Source organism: Poecilia reticulata, linkage group LG11 (assembly GCF_000633615.1).
Source record: "Poecilia reticulata strain Guanapo linkage group LG11, Guppy_female_1.0+MT, whole genome shotgun sequence".
Taxonomy (NCBI): domain Eukaryota; kingdom Metazoa; phylum Chordata; class Actinopteri; order Cyprinodontiformes; family Poeciliidae; genus Poecilia; species Poecilia reticulata.
The window spans coordinates 5,208,291-5,230,174 of record NC_024341.1 but is presented as its reverse complement, the minus strand read 5'-3'; the positions used below and the strand labels follow the sequence as shown (position 1 = coordinate 5,230,174).

General features: G+C 39.4%; 1 protein-coding gene across 2 annotated transcripts; it reads left to right on the top strand.

Moving 5' to 3' along the window:
- The first annotated feature begins 365 nt into the window (after positions 1 to 365).
- On the top strand, positions 366 to 15,429 carry ldlrap1a (low density lipoprotein receptor adaptor protein 1a). Of its 2 annotated transcripts, XM_017307307.1 has the most exons (10): positions 366 to 566; positions 7,670 to 7,812; positions 8,510 to 8,622; positions 8,702 to 8,816; positions 10,269 to 10,341; positions 10,444 to 10,539; positions 11,229 to 11,356; positions 11,530 to 11,564; positions 11,790 to 11,821; positions 14,613 to 14,753. In XM_017307307.1, the coding sequence occupies exons 1-10, from the start codon at positions 482 to 484 to the stop codon at positions 14,657 to 14,659; spliced, it is 867 nt and encodes a 288-aa protein (XP_017162796.1). In that variant the 5' UTR covers positions 366 to 481; the 3' UTR covers positions 14,660 to 14,753. The 2 variants fall into 2 exon arrangements, with proteins under 2 accessions (XP_017162796.1, XP_008419631.1); XM_008421409.2 differs by lacking the exon at positions 11,790 to 11,821 and having other exon boundaries at positions 368 to 566; positions 14,613 to 15,429.
- Positions 15,430 to 21,884: the final 6,455 nt, after the last annotated feature.

The window sequence follows — 21,884 nt, the reverse complement described above, 5'->3', positions numbered from 1 at the left end:
TTAAATGTCGCCTCCCAAAACCACATTCCTAGCTTCCAAGTATTTTTGGAAAAAAAAAAATCAGAAAAACTTCCGTTGTGCAACGCGGCCTTCAGGTGTTGTTCGGATATATCTATTTCGCTGCCTGTAGTTGGGACAGCGTATTAACCTGACTGTCGGCGTGTTCTAAACAATCATTTAATCTTTTTAGTTTTAAAAAATACTATTAGTAGATTATTTTACGCTTGCCTGCAGCTACTCGAACCATGAAATATGAAATATGTCGACAGTTATTTGAAACTATATCATTTTAATTCAGACTTTTTATTTTCTTGAACTATCTCGAGAGCAAGACAACCGTTGTCTCCAATTGCACTCGAAAGCACCACCAGTCCATCTCTTTAACTCCCCCCGCCCCTCATCTCCAGTCAGGGCAACAACATTTCCCGTGGAATCCTCGCGGCAAAAACTTCACCGACTCTCTGCACTTCAGAGCACCGACATGGATGCACTCAGGTCGGCTGGGAGAGCCATTATCCGGAGCCCGAGCAAGGCGAAGCAGTCGTGGACCTCCGGCAGACACAGAAGTAAGACAGACAGTCGTAAAAGTAGCTGAAGACAGAAACGGAGACGGAATGCTAAAATAGTTCAGTATTTACCATGGCAACTTCAACGTTTACTTACTGGCGCACTTTATTTATTATCTGAGGTCAAAAACAGTCAGTTTAGTATTTATACCGTTCTTGTAACTTTATGTCTGTCAATAAAAAAGTAATGCGTATATTTTTTAAGTAACGTCATTTGAGTAGACTATTGTGAGGTTCAAGATAAATATGCCATTTCTATTTTAAGCAACTTTGCAGCGAAAGTATTTTTTGTTTTTCGTTTTTGTGATAAACCAATCGGAAGTGGAAGGGAAAGGATACACGGTTTGAATCAAATAAATAATCGAATAAATCTCCCTTTTTTTCTGTGGTAGCCATACGTTGCCTGACTAGCTAATAGAGGCCACCTGTGTGTGATTTAATCCCAGTATAAACCAGTTATTTTATAAAGGCTCCGTGAGGAACCCAGCAAAGACGTTTTGCCTTGTTTTAAGACCAAAATAGAGCTTCTTTTTTTTTTGCCAACATGCAAAATAACTGTTTCACATCACCATGGTGATAAATGGCAGTGACAGCATCGTGTTTTGGGAATACTGTGTTTCAGCACAGACAGAGAAACCTTCAATCACTCTCCCTTTATTTCACAGTTTTGTGTTCACCTGTCATATAAAACACCAATTAAAAACACTTTTAGTTCGTATTTGGCATGCAAAACGCATTAGTTTAAAATCTTTTTTTTTTTTCTCAGTGGTGGGACTTTAGGATTTTCACACCAAAAGTTTCTCAAGGCTTTTGTGATGTGGCCAGGATACAATGACGCTTCATTGTGTTGTTGATTTCCTCACAGCGGTGGCATTTGGGGAATTGTTGATGATCTCATTCCTTCAAACGACCTTATTCTTTCCACCTCAGTACCAGCAGGAGGTCAGAGGTCAGGGTCGCAGCTCCATTTACAGTGCCTATAAACAGTATTTATCACCCCCCTGGATGTTTTACGCTTTTTATTCCAAATCAATCATGATCAACAAAATGTGGCTTTTTTGACAAAAACAACAAATGTTAAAGGGAAAACGGATTTCTACAAAATAATGACAACTATATATTGTCATTATTAGTTTGCAACCTACCTGCTAATGCTAATAGACTAAAACTGACTTAACAGGGGTGAATATTTATGTAATCACTTATTTTATGTTTCAGTTTGATTTAATTCTCATGAAAGTTGTCAGTTTGATATAAATTTTTTTTTGTCAAAGTCAAATTTTGTTGCTCTTGTTTTCTTTGTAAAAACAATGGCTCAATTTCAGGCTGAGCTGGTTTAAAAACCAGGAAAGCAAATCTCTGCAAATAATAATTAGAGCAGATGGTATGACTATATTGGGTCAAGTGACAGTGTCTTAAATGTCTTTTTTTTTTGTTCAAAGTAAACACAGTCTTGCCCAGCAGCACATCAGCTGTTGGATGGAGCGCTCCATTAAGTTATAATTTAACTGTGACCATTTGAAAAGGAGTCGGATTTCTCTGAATGAGCTTGTTTGTTTGCCTTTTTGCTGTAAATGAACTTCTTACCCCTTCAGGCACTGATTACCCATGGAATTAGCAGGTTCATGGAAATGCAGGCTCTGACCTACTTGTAGGAAAAATGGAGTATTGTAGTGTAGACTAACAGGTGTTCCCCTGACTGCGGGGCAGGCATTCCTCACCGGCGCTGATCCATATCATCCATCCGAACATCCAGGTCTTACTGTGACTTGTCTGGATCAGCCTTCCAGTTTTCCAGAGAAAGATTTCAGCGGCAGCTTATCCTGCACCTTCTGCTTTGTGGAGACACCTGCCAAACTGAACGAGTTATCCCGACCCTCTCACCAGTCACAGTTGGCTGCGGCCCTCACTCCACTCAGGAATGACCTGGAATGTTGACTTGAATATCTATAGAAAGCAGACAGAATGCAACGTCACACGCCACATACACTGTAGAGGATGTTAGATAAGTTATTCTCCAAATAACTTGGAGGCTTTCTTCCAGTAATCGGATTCGCAAACGTCACAGCTGGATTTCTGCGCTCTGAGTGCAAAAGAGACCTGGTAGCATTGTCTTTTTTGTTGTTGTTTTTGATGCATTTGTCAGACCTTTATAAAAAGTCCCTTTCAGATCATCTGTTTACATGATCCACCTGGGTCATTACATTCCACGAATAATATATCTGTAATATCCACCAACCCCCTTCAACATGGGATTTTGTTTCATTGTTACGCTGATGATTGTCAGATTTATTTGCCCATGAAGCAGTAGGATGTCCACTCCATCAAACATCTCCTGGCATGTCTAGGTGATATTAAAGCTTGGTTGGCCTTGAACTTTTTAAATTTTAATGAAAACAAAACAGAGGTGATGGTGTTTGGACCCAGTGGCTCCTGTGAGTCCTCCTCTGTTGACCTGGGACTCTTGGAGGTATATTTTAAACTTGTTATTACAGATCTTGGTTTTAAGGTGGACAGTGATTTTAAATTGGACAGCCAAATCAGAGCCGTGGTTAAGTCCAGCTTTCATCATTTAAGGCGATTGGCATCAGTGAAATCTTTTCTTTCCAGGCAACATTTTGAAACAATGATCCAAACCCTTATTTCAACTCGACTGGATTACTGTAACGCACTTTATCTGGGAGTCAGTCAGTCGCTGCTCTCACGTCTGCAGCTGGTTCAGATGCTGCTGCACGACTTTTGACAGGAACTCGAAAGAGGGAGCATGTGACCCCTGTCCTGGCCTCACTTCACTGGCTGCCTGTATATTTTAGGATTCATTTTAAAATTCTTATGTTTGTTTTTAAATCACTGCATAATCTTGCCCCGGCTTACCTCTCTGAGCTTCTTCACCCATACATACCTTATCGGTCTCTCAGGTCAGCAGATCAGCTGCTCTTGGAGGTACTGAGATCCAGGAGGAAGCTCAGAGGGGACAGGGCTTTCTCTGTCATGGGCCCTAAGTTATGGAACGACTTGCCTTTGCAGGTTAGAGAGGCCCCTTCACTGTCCACTTTTGAAATTCGTCTTAAAACCCATCTATTTTACTTGGCTTTCAACTCCAGATGGATCTAGTTTTAAATTGTATGTTTTTGTTTTTAAACTGTAAGAGTTTTTATTTTTTTGTTGTTATGGTGTGTTTTAATGTACAGCACTTTATCAACTGTGGTTGTTTTAAGGTGCTTTATAAATAAAGTTGGTATGGTATGGTAATCCACCTGGCTCGTAACCACTACGAACTGTAAAGGGTTAAAATGTTAACGTGGAGTGAGTGTGAAGTAGTGATATAAAGCAAATATTTGATTTGATTTACTTTGTCAAAAACCCATGAAGACAGAATTAGAGGCCTCAACAATTGCCTGGATCAATACTCAGCTGGCAAACAGACCGCAGTTTGTAAGACTGAAGGACTGGGTGTCTGACCAGGTGGTGGGCAGCACAGGAGCACCACAGGGGACTGTACTCGCACCATTACTTTTCACTCTGAACACTTGAGAGTTCCGACTTCTGTCATCTATAGGAATGCTCAAGTGGCTTTGCAGTTGTTGGGTGTATCTGAGATGGTTAAGAAGCTGAGTACAGAGAGCTGGTGGACCGCTTTGTGGCCTTATGTGGAAACTATCATCTTGAATTTTAACAAAATAAAGGAGATGATTGTGGATTTCAGGAGAAATGTGGTTAGCTCAAACCTTATTTCCATCATAGAAGAAGAAGTGAGTGTGGTTGAGGAATAGAAATACCTTGGCGTTCATCTGGACAACAGACTGGACAAGAGATGCAACAGTGAAAACATCTACAACAAAAGACAGGGCATGCTGTACTATGAGTCAAGGCACCTAAAAAGGCTCAACAATCTGATAAAGAAGGTTGGTTCTGTTCTGAGGATGACTGTAGAACTTCTGGAGATGATGGTACAAATACAGGGCCTTCATAAAAACCTCGGTGGAAACGCAAAAGACTAACACTATGTAATCGCTGTCACCACAAACAGTAAAGACTGGAGGAACCCTTTGGTTTTAAAGGGCTGGAAAGCAAGCTAAACCTTTATTAAGACAACCAGTGTGATTAGTAACACGTGATCACCCTGAGATGCAAGACGGCTGGGTTATGTTCAACCGCTCTTGCTCTTGCTCTTGCCAACTCATTTAGGTTTTTGTCAGAAATCACAGAGTTGTTCAGAAGATATCAAATATCAGATTTTAAGTGTTTTGTGAAAGTTGCTACAGTTTAGAGAGAAGTGAGATGACAGCAGGCGACTGGCTTTCCACCAACCCCCTTCAATGCCTTCCCAAAAACAAAGACCAGGAGAGGTCCAAAGTTGTAGGACCCTCATTGGTGGTCTCCTTGGTGATGCTGTGTTTAGCATAGACACACACAGGAGCCGGAAAGTGTGTGCCCCGTCGATCGGAACTTATTGGATCAGCAACATTGTTGTCATAGTGTTGAACAGAGACCCTCCATCCAGCTGAACACTGCATGTTGTTCTGAATACCTTTCTGTTCACTCCAGATTCCACTTGTTAACATCTGATCAAATCGTTGGACACGAACAGCTTGGCTTGAATTCCTCTTACATTTAGATGTAAAGTGATAACTTTGTGAGAAAATTACAAAAGAGAATTAAAAAAAGAGACTTTTGTCTGAGCAACAAGTCAGGACTCTAATGTTGAAGGCAGAAAGGTCTCTGGTGGTGTCTCTCATCTGCCATTGACCCAACATTGGAGTGTTTCCTCATGGGGGAAAATATTATCGACTCTTCTTGTTTCAGACTTCCACCTTTTATTATCAAGGATACACACTGTGGAAAAGTTTTAAACCACTGCTACATATTTTTTACTCTGGAATTCCTGGAACATGCTCCAGATATTCTTCATCTGTCCTCTATGCTTTCTGGAGGTCTTTTAGTGTTATTCTGTGAACCTTTGCCTGCTTTTCTAACATTTTTTGCACCCAGTCATGGCTGCATTTGTCATGCTAAAGAAGGTGGAGAACTAAAAAACAAAAAAAAAAAACGTGTCTGGCCTGAAAAGATAGGTGAACCATTTATGACATTCATATCTTAAAGGAACAGACAAAATAAGCAGAAACCTTACACAAAACCCGAAAGATTACTCATCCATTAACTGATTTGGAAATAGCTTGTTGGTGTTTAAAATATTTTTTCATTGGTCAAACTTGAAGACACAACACTGGTTTGTCCCTTGAGTTTTGGAGCCTCTTTATGCCTAAATGATTTAAACGATGGGGTAAAGAGGCAAATAAAAAAAAACATTCTTCTAAAAACGAAGTACCAAACAGAACGTAAATAACAAAGTATCTAGACTTAAAGAAAGTTTGAAAGACTTCCAAGATACTGAGAAACGTGATCAAGAGCAGTTTGAAAGGTCAAACTAAGATGTTTTAAGAGAGTTGATCATTTGTCTGATACCCCAAAAAGTAATCTGTCTCGCTCAGACGCTCTTCGACCATCAAACTGAAGAAGACGTTTGTCTTTAAACTAGTCTATCTAAAATTGTTGCATGTTTAAGGTACTAGTATCAAATCTTTAGGTTCCTTCCCTAAAAAACGTAACAATTACAATTTAACACACCATCTTCTTTCACAAGGTAGCAGAGCCAATCAGAAAGTTCTCGTTGGTTCTCATATTAAATAAAAATAAAAAAGAGTTTAGGTTGTGGCAACTTCATGTAACAGATTCTCTAAAATGTTACAAGACATACTGGAAGGTGAAATATTAAGAGACTAAATCTGAGATCAGAAAAGCTGTTAAAACTAGTGGAGATATCATCATGGATTTGGCTTGAACAACATATTTCAAAAGAATAAACATTATTTCAACACAGTAGCTGAGGCGATATTAAAGTTTCATATAGTGGGGATTACTTGTCCTTTATTAATGGTAAGGGTTCAGCACGTGAACACAGCTGTCTCCCCTCACGTGTGGTTCTCGCAGCTGACCTTTGAACCCAGATTCGTCCACATTCTCAGGTTGAGTGGAGCCTGGTACCTGATCTGTTGGTGTGCTGTAGAGGTTTCCCAAAAAAGTGTAAAACAGGTTCTTGGAAACCAGACAGCGGCTGCTGTGAGGGAGGGAAAATAACATCTGTAATTACTCGCAAGGTATTGCTTCTCCCTTGGAAGACAGAAAAATGAGAGATAAGGTTAAAAAAACAAGTATTAAGGTCCGTCTGAAAGCAGGTTGACTCTGTGACTCGGGGCATTGATCAGTCAGCTTGTCACTTTAAGCCGGGGTTTAGTGGAACATATCTGGTTACTGACTCTTGCTATAAATCTTGAGTTAAAACATGTGACTGCACGAATGTGTGGTATGCCCTGCATCCTGCAGGAGATAAAGAAAACCTCTGGTAGGATGAATTTTGAGGTAAGGATCTCATCTTCACTAACACCTCCCACCCTTTCCCCCACTTCGCCGACTGCAAGGAAATCTCTGTAAACAGACACACGGGGTCAGGGCCACCAGGCACCACGCACAGCCTGATAAGAAACCACATGAAGGCACACGCCGTCCTTTCAGCTCATCCAGTTTTAATTTCATAACTACCAAACACACCATTTTATTTTTTTTAACCCCTACCGGTCATGTTGGGGCGTTGCGTGCTGCAGTGGTTAGAGCAGATGTACCGAGTTCAACTCTTGTCTTCGGTTACTTTGCCCCATTTGTGTCGTATTGTTGTCCAATAAAGGCCTGTGGTGCCAAAGGATAAAAACAACAACAACAAAAAACCCTATCATACTCTCAGACAAAAAGACAATTTCCTCTTATCACAGACTGTCAAAGTCCAGGTCACCTCTGTAAATGTAAGTTATCTGGGTTTCTTTTTTTTTTTTGGGAGATGAAATATTTACTTAGCATCCACAGAACCTTTTACCCAGATACTCTGTTTTCGACTTGTTTTTTACATTTCCTCCAACATGCAGCGGCTTAAAGAAAAAACTGTATTTTTATACAGTAACATTAAAGGAGATCATTCTAAAAACTGTACTTTGGTTTGACAATTTTAGATTAAAAAATAAATGCAACACAGCAACCCTTTTCCGTTGTAGAGCTTCCAGAGAACTGGACAGATACTCGGGAGACCATTTTAGAGGGGATGACCTTTAACCTCCGGCACCTAGGCATGACACTTGTGGATCAACCCAAGGGAGAGGAGCTGTCGGCGGCCGCTGTGAAGAGGATCGTTGCTACGGTCGGTGTAAAAGAGCTCCAGCTTTTCTTTTTAGGGGATTTAAACTCTCATCTTACTCATCGTTGCTTATGTGCTTGTCTCATAGAAATTGTTGGCGTTATAATATTCATACTCTGCAGCATGATATTGATGAATAATAATGTACTTTATTGAACTGTTATGTTAGAAGTCCAAAGTAGTGGGTAATTGTGAAGTCAAAGAAAAATAATTTTCAATTTTCTTCTTGCATCTAAAAGTCTGAAAAGTGTGGTGTGCATTTGAATTCCGCATCCCTTTACCTAATCAACAGATTTCTGGCCCTGTCACATAAAACGCAATGCATACACACAGTCAGACCTAAGGGCAGTTTAGTGAGTTCAGTTAGCCTGATATTAGATTAAAATATATATTTTCTTTAAAAAAAAAAACAGTTTGAAAGAATAAAATGCATTAAAGTCATTTTGGACATAGTTCAGAGTAGGTTCAGGATGCATCAGTGAATCGGTTGGGCTCAGGTGGATAGACGCTTAATGCTTGTTTCCAAAATACTGAAGATGGCTAAGCTTTTCTTATCTTCATTTTCCTCTGGACAATCAGAGCTGACTACAAATAGATGCATGATGGTCATGCGACATTGTAGAAACACCATTTGCTTGTTGATCTGTGTATAAAATTCTAAATGCTATTAAAATCTAAAATTTGTGTTTGTGCTGCACAGACTAAAGCCAGTGGGAAGAAGCCCCAGAAAGTTGCCCTGAAGGTTTCCCCTCAAGGGATCGTGGTGCTGGACAGATCTACCAATAAACTCCTGGAAAGCGTCTCTATATACAGGTGTGATAACGAAGCAGCGATGGAGCGCAGGTTCAGAAAATCTGTTAGACCTAAACCATCCATTCCTCTTGGCCTGCAGGATATCCTACTGTACAGTGGACAAGCTGCATGACAAAGTGTTTGCTTACATCGCTCAGAACACCCTCAATGGGACCCTGGAGTGCCACGCTTACCTCTGCTCCAAGAGAAAAGTGGTAGGTTCTGTGTTTCTGTTTTCATTTTACTTTATTAAGATTCCTGTAATAAATTCTACAGTGAATTTTGCCAAAAAAAAAAAAAAATACAAGAACAAACAAACAAATAAAAAATACCACCTCTTCTTTGCCAAATGATGGTTTAGGCAAAAAGAACCAAAACAAAAACAAAATCACTTTTAGCAAAAATAACTTGGGCCATCATTTTAGGAAGGTGACAATATTCTAATTAAAAACTAAAACATGTTGTAAAGAAGTTGCATTTTATTAACATCTTGGCCTTCTTTAAGATTTGGTTAAAGTGTGAAGAATGAAAAAAGGGGTGCGAGATATGCACCCAGAGGAACACCTAATGCCTAGATAACCCAATTTTATTAACATCCGTATACTATGGCAAGTGAAAACATCTGACATCCTCCAATCAACTTAACATTTACCACAAACCACTTAACAAGTTCATGTGATCTGTAACTCTGTGAAGAAGACGGTATCAACCAGTCACAACATATTTACAAGGCAGAAGATGTGAACTGAATTCCAGGAAATGACTTCATCACTGCTTTCTTCTGTTAATGTTTGTCCCTTGGATGACATGATGGATCATTTCCAGCTTCTCCTTTTGTCCAAACTACAAGACCAGTGGACAGACATACATGGCTGACCGAAGAGTGACTAATTTCTCAGGAAAACCTCCCTCCTGCTTTACATGAGTAGTTCTACTGCCCTCCCAAGTGCTGATAAAACTTGTGATTAAAACAACTGTTTGATTGTATATATCAAACGAATACAAGTTACTTGATACTTAATTATAAACCTAGCAGATTTAAGAATAAAGTAATCTTTTAATTTTACCAGCATGTTTCTTTTGAATGTAAGAATCTGGTGGAGTTCGCAGTTGAATCTGTGCTAAAGATTAGGGTAATGGCAAAGAGACCTTCCAATATCACACACCTTGAGCTCATCAATAATTGTCAAAATACCAGTGGAAACAATCATTTTGGGCTTAGCTATGACTCTGTTCTCAGAGGAAACTTTTCCTTTGACTTCTTATATGAAAGGAAAACTGACTATTAATCAGATGCAGTGTGTCTGGAAAGCATTAACACCACTTCACTTTTTCCACATTTTGTTATGTCAGTCTTATTCCAAATTGCATTGAAATTTTTCACCGAGTTCTTTGCAAATTTCTTGAAAATATAGAACTATGAAATCATATTTATATTGATGTACTTTATGTTGATACACAAACTTCAGCGTGAATTCAAACTAATACTTTTTTTTTCTTATATTTGGTTCAATGTGTACTTCTGGTCCTTTTCCCCTCTTCAGTTAAGTAAATCAAGGTTCATCAATCTGTTGATTTCACTGAATAAAATGTGTGCTGCCATATTCTGTTAGGGTTTCCTGTCACAGGGCGTCATTAGCTCTGCTCCTCTCTTGTGTTTACTCCAGGCGCAGGCAGTAGCCCTGACAGTGGCCCAGGCCTTCACAGTAGCCTTTGAGCTCTGGCAGGTGGCAAAGGAAGGTGAGGCAACTTTCTTCTCTCTTTTCCCCTAAATGCATCTTGAGGTTGATAACGGCTGTAGGTCCGGAGGGTTTTTATGTGAGGTGTTTTGTTTTTTTGTAGAGAAAGGTGTGAGAGTTAAGTCTGGTTCTGCGGGAGAGGGAAGCAGCAGTTCCCAGTCAGAAAGGTCCAACAGTCTGGGGAGTCTGAAAGGAACAGGTGAGAAAGAGTACTGGGACATAATCTCAGTGAAGTCGAATCTTCTGTCACTCTCTTATTTAAAATGTTAGAGCATCTGGAAATAAATTTTACACCATACACAATATAGGCACAGTGTTGCACATTGATTAAGGTACAAAACCAAGTAGCTTTCATTTTCTTCCTGGTGACTTAGAAGAATCCATTGATGCCAATGTTACGTTTTTTATGCGAACAAATATTTTTGTTATTTTAGTTCTAATGATAACATTTCTTAATAAAGTGCTACACTATGCATGCGCTCTGTCTGCAGTGATGAAGATTCTTTCATATCAACATGTATGGAGTGGATTTATTTTCTAAATAATTTTTTCCTTGGTTGCCCAAATGCGATCCACCTTTCTCATGTCAGTCTAAACAGGCCTAGTCAATCAGTTACTACGTAATTATGTAGTTTTCTAATTATCTGCAGTCTGAACAGTCATGTCGAATTGAGCATCAACACCTGCAGAGTTAGGGTAGTCTAAGGCTGCATACAGAGCACAAAACAACTGGTCCAATCATTGGATACTAATAAAAGTATCCTGATAGATTAGCTGTAAATTTTACACCAAACAGACAAAATACAAAACAGTAGTGAGGCACATTAAACAACAGATGTTAAAACATTTGAATACATGACAACAGTCTCTTATTTTCCATTCATTTAGATGCAGCCACAGAAATCCTTTTGGACTTAGAGGATGGTGTAAAGGTGTTGGTGGAGAGTAGTGGGAATACAGGCGGCGATCAGCTGGATACAGACAGGCCCTCACAGACCAACAACAATCCTGCCTCGGTACGATCTTCTCTGACTTGTTTCTGTTTCACAGACTGAACAAGTTATCAAATATTTGCTATTTCAAAGCTTAAGAAAATGTGAGATTTCTTAGGGAAGTTGCTGCTTTTATAGAAACTATCACAAACTGGACATAATCTTGATCATTGATATCCTTTTTTTCTTTCTTCCAGGAAATGGAAGACAGTTTGGATGAAGCCTTTTCCAGGTGGGATATAAACTATGAGCATTTTTATTCATCCACAATTAACCCGTGTTGATTCCTGTTGCAAATTCAGCCTGTCAAATCAGGGTTTTCGTTCATCCTGCTTGGCATCACGGCGCCACCCACTGGTGATTTCTATGTACTGCAGCCTCCAAATCTGTGATTTCTCTACAAATTGGGAACAAAACGGGTAATTTTGCTCAATCTGCTGTGTGTTTGTGTCTCCAGTTGTGCTCTGGATAGCTATGGTTCATTTCCAGGTAAAGTTAAGCATCGCAGTCAACCATGAGTAGTCTTAATCACTAACCTAACCGGAATCCATTTCATTTAATCACTACCAAAGCCAATAAAACTGTTTATAGGTCAGTAATGTGTGTCAGTAGTTTGCAGTAGCTTCTGTAATCTTTCATTGCTGTTCTGGTGGGTAAATTATCCACATACTTCAAACGAGACAGATGACTTTAAGTCTCTTATCAAGTTGTGTCACATTACGACCAAAATATTTATGAAGATTTTGTTTGATATATCAACACAAATTATCTCATAAATGTGGAATGAAAAAAATGATTCATTTTTCAAATAAAAATCTAATAAGTGTAGTGTGCATTCACTGTGATGAGCCTAAATAACATCCAGTTCTGCCGTCAGAACTCGTCAGAACAGAACTAGTCATATCGCACAAAATCCCGCTGTTAGCACATGTTAAAAGCAATTTGTGCTTTTAACATGTAACTGCATATCGTATGGTCATTGTGTGAACCGACTTGAGAAGCAGGAACTTTATTGTTAAACACTTCCTGTGTTTGAGTGGCTGGTCTAAAAGTGGAGCAGTGGGAAATAATTTTATATCAGGGTTCAGGCAACCTGAATGTTTCCTATATAATCTTTTGTAACATTATTATTCTACACAGTAAGTGGATGTCTGCAGCCAGTCCAGGTCTCCCAAATCAGAACAAATGAAGTGGAAACTAAAAGGAGGCATCATGTTCTCATCAATTTGAGCGTTTCCGCCTCCCATTCACGAGAAATCACGAAATGTTCCTGAAAAGATATGACTCACCTCCGAGGTCTATTCATCAAATGGCCTCATGCAGCAGAAATAACCAATTGATGTCATTTTAACCAATTTTTCTTTGAAAGCTCTAGACCTCGTTTTGGAAATAGCTGTTACTCATTTTTTGAGATAGCTTCATAGAACACCAACATAAACCAGGAATAAATCCAGGTTACGGTAAATCAACTTATCTTAACCTGATTTATTTAAAGTCCAGTTACTGAATGTCTAACGAGCATCAAAGTCATACAAGCAAAACCCTCCACATCCTTTGGCAACAAGCCGTTTCTCTTGTATCCCACAGCTACTTCTCAGCTGCTATAAATATTTACACTAATCAACTTATGTCCCCATAATGTGGTCAGCCAGAGTTCCAATAATTTTGGCGACTCTGGAAAAGTAAAATGTTTGACTTTATAATTCTTCAGGACTGTATTCATCTGGATGTAGAAAACAGGCTGGGTTTCTAGAGATCATTTGTTCCAAAATATAAAACGTGTTAATTTTTAAATAAAAGTTCCATTTAAAATTTTTTTTTAAAGCTAATCTAGATATCCTGACATTATCTTCACTATAAAGTATGGCTTGTGGTGGTAGAGTGTGTGCAGTTAGTATCTAACTTGTAGATAACAGTCTTAGCATCTTCCTGTTGTCCTTAGTTGTTTCCCATAAGCTGAATGTTTGTTTGCGAGTGCCCCCTAGTGGCGAGTAGCTGAGATGGATTCATAGAAAAACAAGTCAAGCAACCTGTACCCAACAATAATCAGTACTGCTAGTGATGGGCAGTGATGACTAAAAAGTTAGTTGTCCTGACTCTAAAGAGCTAATCATAAGCTAACACTAAAATGCTACATCAGCATAGTAATTAGTAGAAGCTTATGTTAAAGTGCTAATTTGATCCATGTTGACACCCACCATGTGTCAGTGATATGTCTTATATTGCCCTCTATAGGGCCAAATTATATCACAATTTATTCAACTGAAAGTTTACAAAACAGCCAAGTATATTAGCGCTTTATAATTTATAGGGAAAAATATATTTAGGCAAAGCTAGGTGTTCAAAATGTGTTCAAAGTTAGCAATAACGCAAAAGCACTAAACAAAGAGTTAGTGCTGCTATTAGCAGACCACTGGAAGTGTGCCCACTATTGATTATTGACTGGGGAAAAAAACCCATTAGACATAAATATGACATCAGTTTGACTTTTGTCGTGACTTTACTCAGACCTTCCCTTAACTTTTAGTTCCAGTTTGCTAATTTAAACTGACGATGCTAAGAGAGTTTTCTATTAGCTGCTTTTCCAACTAATGGAAAACTCTATTAGTTTCTATTAGAGTTTCCTCTTGAAACCCATTCAAGAGGTCTGAACTTCCACTTCAACAAACAGAAAATGCAGCAAAAGACTCTTGAAAAATGTAGTAATGAATGAAGTAATGGGACCGCTTTATAACGAGAATAGACCCAGTGACTTTTAAACCATAAACCCTTTAGAGTTTATGGCTTAGAGTATGGGAGGGTGTTACTTTTTAAAAAAAAAATATATATATATTTTTTTAAAGTGAGAATGAATTGGATCATTTGATTAGGTTTGCTCATCTAAATGAAATATAATTTCAGAAAGACACTCTTTCTGGCATCTTTATGTGACACAGAGTGATTACACTTTAGTCCTAGTGATGCACCAGTGGAACCAGCTGGCTTCAATTCAAATTGGTTTTTTCTCAAAACTAAAACACAAAACAGAAAAATATGCTGCATGTTTTTTGATATTGATAGCAGTTTTGAATAAAACAGAGAATACTTATCCAGCACTTATCTATATTTATAACAGAACATCCTATTTATTGAATCTATGGACATTTGTTCAACTCTAAAATCTGGCCGATTGACTGGTGTAGCTCTATGTAGTATTTTAACCCAACTTCAGACACTTATCAGGTTTAAAGACGTATTTACTCATTTTCATTTCTCTTTGTTTCTTCCTACATTGACTCAGACTGGCAGCATCGCGTACTAACCCCCAGGTCTTGGACATTGGGGTGATGCCCCCAGACTGGCTCACCGAACCTGACTGGGACAGCACTGACGGAAGCCCTCACCACTGTTTCAGCGCACGCAAGGACGATCCCTTTGGTTTCTAATATCTGATCTCAGCACAGCAGAGAAGGAAGGGCAGAAACTTTTCTTCCTTTAACGTAATCCAAGATTTACCAAGAGTCAACAGTGAGAGCACAAGGGAACAAGCGTGGTCCTCGCTTCTGCACTTTTCTCATGCGCAGTTCTTGCTTCCTTGTGCTCAGTCTGCTGCATCTGCGCACCAAAGCAATAATACCATCCCATGTTAACACTACGCATAATCTGCTGTTACGCTGCAAACGACCTGTAGTGGAGTCTTTCGGCATAATCAGTATATGACGCAGCATTCGTTCACCTAATCAGTATTTGTGGCCGCAGAAGTGACATGTATGTGCTTTGGTTACATTGTATAGTTACGTTTTTTTGTTAAATGCATAAAGTAGGACAGTTTAACCTGAAAATCAGACCTTCAACCTTAACAAGGTAATTACTGTTTTCAGTTGTTATTCACTTCCTTCATGGGTTTATTGTGTAGCTTTGGCCTTTCTTTGCCAACACATATTCTTCTGTGTATAATCAGAAATTTTATTCTATTTATTTATGTCCTTTGCATATTGTAGTATGCCTATATTTCTCACTGATGCAATGAAAATTCATGTTGAATGACCGTCTTAATGAACGTTTTTTTTAATCAACTGGCTTTGTACAGGAATAAAATGTATTAATTAAATGCCTAAGGTTTTTTTTCACATTCTTTGACTATTAACATAAATTTTAAAGTTATTTGTATTTACCCAAGAAGCTTGTTTCTGGTTGGAAATGACATTGGGATCTCTGAATATGAGAATGAACTGAGGGGCATCAATCTTAGAAGAACTTTTTTTTTTGTTTTACTTACATTTTAAGAAACAATTCCAAGTTGAAAATTGTTCATGCTTTTCTCTATAATCACTTGGCAGTCTTCCACTGCATTAAGGTAAACAAATCAATAAACTGCAAGTTTTCAGTTCACAGTTTGTCACTGTTAGAATTTGGTCATATATCCAACATATAAAGCCTCCAAGAAAGCTCATTTAGAAACTTAACATTTATATTTTCAGAAATGATTTACGCTTTAGGAAACCTTTCAGCATTTGACTAAAATACTAATGTTTTCAGCACTAGCAGCTGGTCATGACTGAACGAACTGAAGCTGATGCTCTACAGCTGCAGACTGCGTGAATCACCCAACATGCTAAAAGGTAAAGGTGTGTGAACATAATCTCAACCCAGATTGCAACAGTAACACTGTTTTCAGCACTTCTGATTTTAGGAACCTTTTTGCTGACCACTAGATGGTGCCAAACACTTATAGTCTTGGAGACATTCTGTGTGTATCACCCAGAGTCTGGCAGTGGTTCTTAACCTTTTTTGAGGTACCAAACCCACCAGTTTCATATGTGCACTCACTGAACCCTTCTGTAGTGATAAATAAAATATGATCCCCCCAAATTCAAGACATAGGGGTGACCCGCAAGATCACCTAGTCCTCTTAAAAGGTAGAGTCTCTGAGAACAGTTCTTCAAAATATAGTCAGTGTTTTCAGCAAAGTTGAGCTGACTGTCCAGGAACGACCCAAGGTATTTAAAATTTTCCACAGTTTCAACAAGTTGGCCATCGAGAGAAACTGGAACCACTTTAAGGTCTTGTTTAGGTCATTTAATTAGCTCTACATTCTTAAGAGAATGGAAAAATTAATAATAAAGACTTTGCGGTATTCTGATTTAGTACCGGTAATTATATTCGTTGTGTGATCACCCCACGGCACTAGAGGCAGCAGCAACCCCGAAAAGATGCGACTATGGAGCAGATTACAGAATTTGGTAAAAAAAAAAAACTGTGAGCCTGAAGTAATTAAATACACTAGTTCAAATCCCTGCTGAGAGTGGAGCTCCTTCAATCAGGGCTCCTCCGCAGCACTGATTGGCTAAGCAATGTAATGTGATCCTCTGCAGCAAGTGATGGCAAAGCGGGGCGTCATCACGACTTTACACAAGTGTGTCTTTACCTCCGCCGAACCCCTGAGACCGACTCATCGAACTCCAGGGGTTTCGTCGAACCCAGGTTAAGAACCACTGGTCTATGGTAAGTATCCACCACCTTGGTTTTGCACTGGAACAGTACTGATACTGATTTATGACACAATATGCAAAAAAAAAAAAGGGTTAAAGGATCAGACGCATTAGTCATTTAAAAATTAGTTTCTTACTAAAACGGTTTAGCTTTGATCTGAATCATTTTGTTGCAGGAGCGCTAAAGCTGTGTGGTGTTTACATTAAAATTGTTGGTCAAAACCTCACAGGGGAGTGAGTGGACGTGAGTCCTGAAACTTGGAAAAGAGTCTAGACTTTTGACTTGATGAAATCATTTCCTACTTTAACAGCAATGACCCCTCAATCCTTTGACTTGAAAACAGGAGAGACAGAGGATGATTGTAACACCTTGTGCTTCAGGTTATCTGATTCCTTCAGTTTTGGAGATAGATGTTCTCAAACTGTTATATAAAATGGTATGAAGCGAAAGAGCAGAGATTTGCTTCAAACTATTATCATCAAACTTTAAAACATCAGAACTCAGTTTATTAATGAATAATCACAACTTACAGAGCATTGGTCTTACTGACTAAATCTACGCAAACCTGACAAATCCACACAAACTCATTCAAAAACCCAAAATTAAATATTTAGCTTTTGTGACATAGTGTCCTTTCCAAGATCTGCATTAAAGTGTTGGGATTCACCAGAATTTATGTGATCTATTTTTCCCTCTCACAGCTTCCTGATGAACCTCCCCTGCAGGTAACCCTGGACCAGGATGATGGTGATGAACTCCATTACTTTGTAATTATTGTGTTCATTTATGATTCTGAAGAGGATGAGGTAGAGGAGAATGATGAGGTGGGGGGTAGAGTTAGTGGATAAGGATGGTGATGAGGTCAAGGTAGAGATTGAGAATGAGGATGTTGTGGAGGTAAACTTGGAGGATGAGGATTTTGAGGCGGCATATGATCACTCTCTTGAAGTTTTCAGTGAGGTCTCTGAGTCTGATGCCATTAACTCTGAGGAAGAAGAGGATGACAATAAGGATGGCCTTCCACAACATCTTTGCTTGGTCCAGACCTTTCCAACTTCCGACTCCAATGGAACGATGATCTCCAGGATGAGCTTCTGGACCTCTGAGGATGAAGGAGAGCTCAGAGTTGATGAGGAGTCATCGTCAGAGGAATCAAATGTTTGTTCTCTTTTGTCATCTGGGGGCTTTCTTAAGTCACCAGTGAGGTATCTGGTTTCAATATCATGAGCTATGAGGACAAGAAAGTTGATGAAGACGAGGATTACCTTTCACCACATCTTCGGTTTGTGCAGAACATTCCTTCCAAACTCAGGAACCATGAAGAGCCTCTAGAGAGTGAAGAAGACCACTCACTTTCAGGGACCTCCCCATGCCATTGGGTAAGTGTAGAACTGGACCTGGCTCCCTCGACATCTGGCCCTCATGTCTCCAGAAAGATGACAACAGAGGTAAGGCGCTGAGGAGGACAGAATTTGTCCTTAGAGGGTCGTTCAGGGGGAAAGCCTTTTCCCTCATCCTCTGGAATGAAGAGGCACTGCAGAAGAACATAAGCCTTCAACTTCTGCCATTGACTCATCTTGGAAGGGAAGTGGAGAGAGCTAAATGTACTTTCATGAAAAGATTAAGATGGGAGATTACAGGGCTAAGAAACTGATTACCCACATGGAAACAGTCACTGCACATTCTGGAGATCATTTCTACTTTATTGATGTTTTTTTTAGCTTTCAGTGCCAGCAGAGGGCAGTCCAGGGCTACATAATGAATGGAACTTTGGAGAAAAGAAAAGTGTTAATTCAGTTTTTGTCACATCTTCAGTCAATTGCACCTGTCACCTCCAGACTAACTTATGCGTGTTGAGGCCATCTTCTTCCTAGACGGACCGCCTCCTGTCAGAACGATCTGCGCAGCACTACAAGCACAACTTTATTGGCTCTCAGAAATCCATGCTGTGACGTGCTGAGGATGTGGTGTGGTGTGGTAGCTGGAACTACAAACCAACGGAAAGCATACACCAGACACCAGCACCTGGCTTCATTGGGTCCCACTCAGCACACATGCTCCCACACGTTCCCTGCCACGTTCTGTATTCGCCCCGTGTGTGCGAGCTGCTCTCTGGAGGGTTGAAAGTCACGCGGTTTCCCCCTTTGCCCCCCATAACAGGCTTTGGCTCACTGAACCAGGGGCTTTTTTACAATTCGTCCCGACAAGCTTACTTAACCACCTGCATTATTTAACAGTCTTTCCTCAAAGGGAGCTCCAACTCTCTGTAAGTTTGATGAAAGTCTGCACAGGCAGAAACAGCCAGGAAATATCTCTTTCTCCTCGGAGAAAGGTACAGATACCATAAAGGGTGAGAGCTAAAAAAAAAAACCCTAATGTGACGAGGCAGGAAGCTCAAATTCCGGCAAATTAATACAATCAACTAAATATTTTATGTTTTTCACATTTTGTGCCATTACAGCCACACACTTCAATTTGTTTTACAAGAGCTTTAGCAGTGGTAGGCACACTTCCGCTAATGCGCTAATGGCAGAGCATTTTTTTTTCATTTAGCACCTTTTCTAACTTTGAAGTAGTTTAACAATCTTAGTTTCCACTTAATTAGTTTTTCTGGGTAAATCCTAAACTGCTAATTTACTTAGCCGCTTTGTTCACTCTCAGTTGAATATCAGTTTTGGTTCACTGCTCTTCAAGTAGTTGGACTTTTATATTCATGCTCTTATTTTGAAGTGGGTGAAGACTGTTTACACGGCAGTCCCGTTTCCTCTTCTCACGTACTCTCTATTTTAGCTGAAATAACTTTATTTAAATCAAGAAACATACAGGAACAAGATAAAATATGGATAGTAAAAAACAAGATATAAGTGCATATACATAAGTAAGTATTTATATATAGTACTTACACATATGAGTGTAAGTAATTACATGTAGGACATGTAAATTATAATGTCAAATTTCAAGTGATGCTCAAAGGTTTTAGTCTTTGAAGAGGATACATGATTCAAATTGAAGTTAGCACTTTAGCATTAGCTTCTATTAAATACCATGGTATGGTATTTATGGTGGTATGGTGGAAATAATGTTCAGGAATAGCGTTTTAAGATTAGTACTCTTAATTTTTTTAGCTAGCAGTGCTCACCATTGGTGGATAGATGCAAGGTTATAATTATTGTAAAGTAGAAGGAAAATAAAGTTCTCAAGGTTTTTTCAGTCCCCTTTTTTCCTCATACACTAAAGAAAAGACAGTGCAAACAATTTTACCTTCAGAAATCACCTAAAAAGCAAAGGGTCCACATTGTGTCATTCACAGAGAAACACAGTAGCCTAGTCAGAGAAAACTGTTTAATGTAAAATCTCAGGGAATACAGTTTCAATTAATCTTTTCAACAATGGAAAAAAAAAAACCTCACACCAACATAAGTCCCGTTTAAAGTTTCCCACGAGCGAAGCCGTGGACACATTACACTGTAAGAGGTTAAAAAAGTTCAGCTGTATTAATACTTTTTAAAGGTATTGCACAGCCTTCATAAAAACAGTGAGGTTTTTGCATTTTTTATGCAATTAGGCTCCCTGTTATGTAGGACTTTTGCACAAAAAAGTGAAAGTGCATTTTCTTCCGGAGTAAACAGAGCACAAAGAACATGAACCCAATAAGGTCCAGACAAGCATGTCTCATCTCCTCAAACGCAGGAAAGAAACGGATGTACGATATTCTGTAAGATGAAAGGAATGGCAAGACTCTTTGTTTGGGAGGAATCCCATTACCAGTTTGATCTCACTTTTATGTCTGCTTGTTAAATTCAAGCCTCCAGGCAGCAGCAGCAGCAGCAAAGTTTATCACTCTAAAATATGGAGAACAGCAGCAGCCATCTGAGCTGTGTGTATCCCACGGTCCTGTGTGCACCAGTTCTACACTCAGTTTTTCTTTTTTTTTTTTTTTTTTTTTTTTTTTTTTTTTTTTTTTTGTTCATATCGGCTAGAAGCCGTGTTATATTAAACACATGCAGATCCATAGAGCATGCTCTTCAGGATGTTATTGTGTGCTAAATTAAGTTTTGAGACAAAAGATCTCTGAAAGGTCTGCTTCTGTTATGCTATCATCTTTAGTAGGATGAAAATGGAGAGAAAACCCAACCCCAGCTATGAAATCTACTGTGGATCTCAGAGGGGCTCTTGGGTCGTTTTATGTTATATACAGTTAAAAAGATTTGGGCCAACGAGAGAAACTCCTGCTTTTAAAATTGAAAGCAACAAAAATAAACGTGATGGAAAAGATTCATCTGCAATCAATGCCCATTTTGTTCACGTCTAATAAATCTTGCGTGTGCCGTAAAGCGACCAACCTGCAGTGATTATTCATCGTGGCAGCTGTACGCGTGCTCTGTTCATCCTTTTGTCTAGGCAGAGTGCGCATCTTCATGTTATCACCGTTATTTTTGACACCCGCATCACATCAGACAGGCACTGTAACAAAGGTGTTGGCATCATTAGGCTCCATCAGCCTTCTCTTGACGTCTTCACAGTCATCGTCCGCCGTTACGTGAACTTCATTCATCAGAAATCCAACATCAGCCTTTCCTCTGACGCGGCGCCATTAGCTTCGCGTGCGTGTCTGAACACCTGCTGTCGTCGGCTCTCTGGAGCTCCGGTCTAATTTATGTGTTTGGTTCCACAGGATGCCCTGGAATGGCTGGAAGTGGAGGTCTGTCTGCGTGCAGTTGTGTGTGTGTGTGTGTGGATGTGCGTGTTTATCTGGGAGCGGGTGTGTGTTGTTGGGGATTGTTATATTGATACACGGTGCCTGCAGATGCAGCCTCATAAACCAGCCTTGAGTTTCCAGGCCTGGCCAACATTCATTGCAATATAACCTTGTCACAGCCCATATGCCGGAGGCCAACTTTGGCCACCCTCAGCCTTCATTAGCATTCAGACAGACAACAGCTGTTACTGCCAAACTCTTGAGGCGATCTGATATATTGGGTCGCTGCTGGAGTGTCTTAGAGATTCAGCCCTTCCTTTCAAATTGATGCACATGATGCAGCTCGGCAATAAACACATTTATTTTATCCATTGAAACACA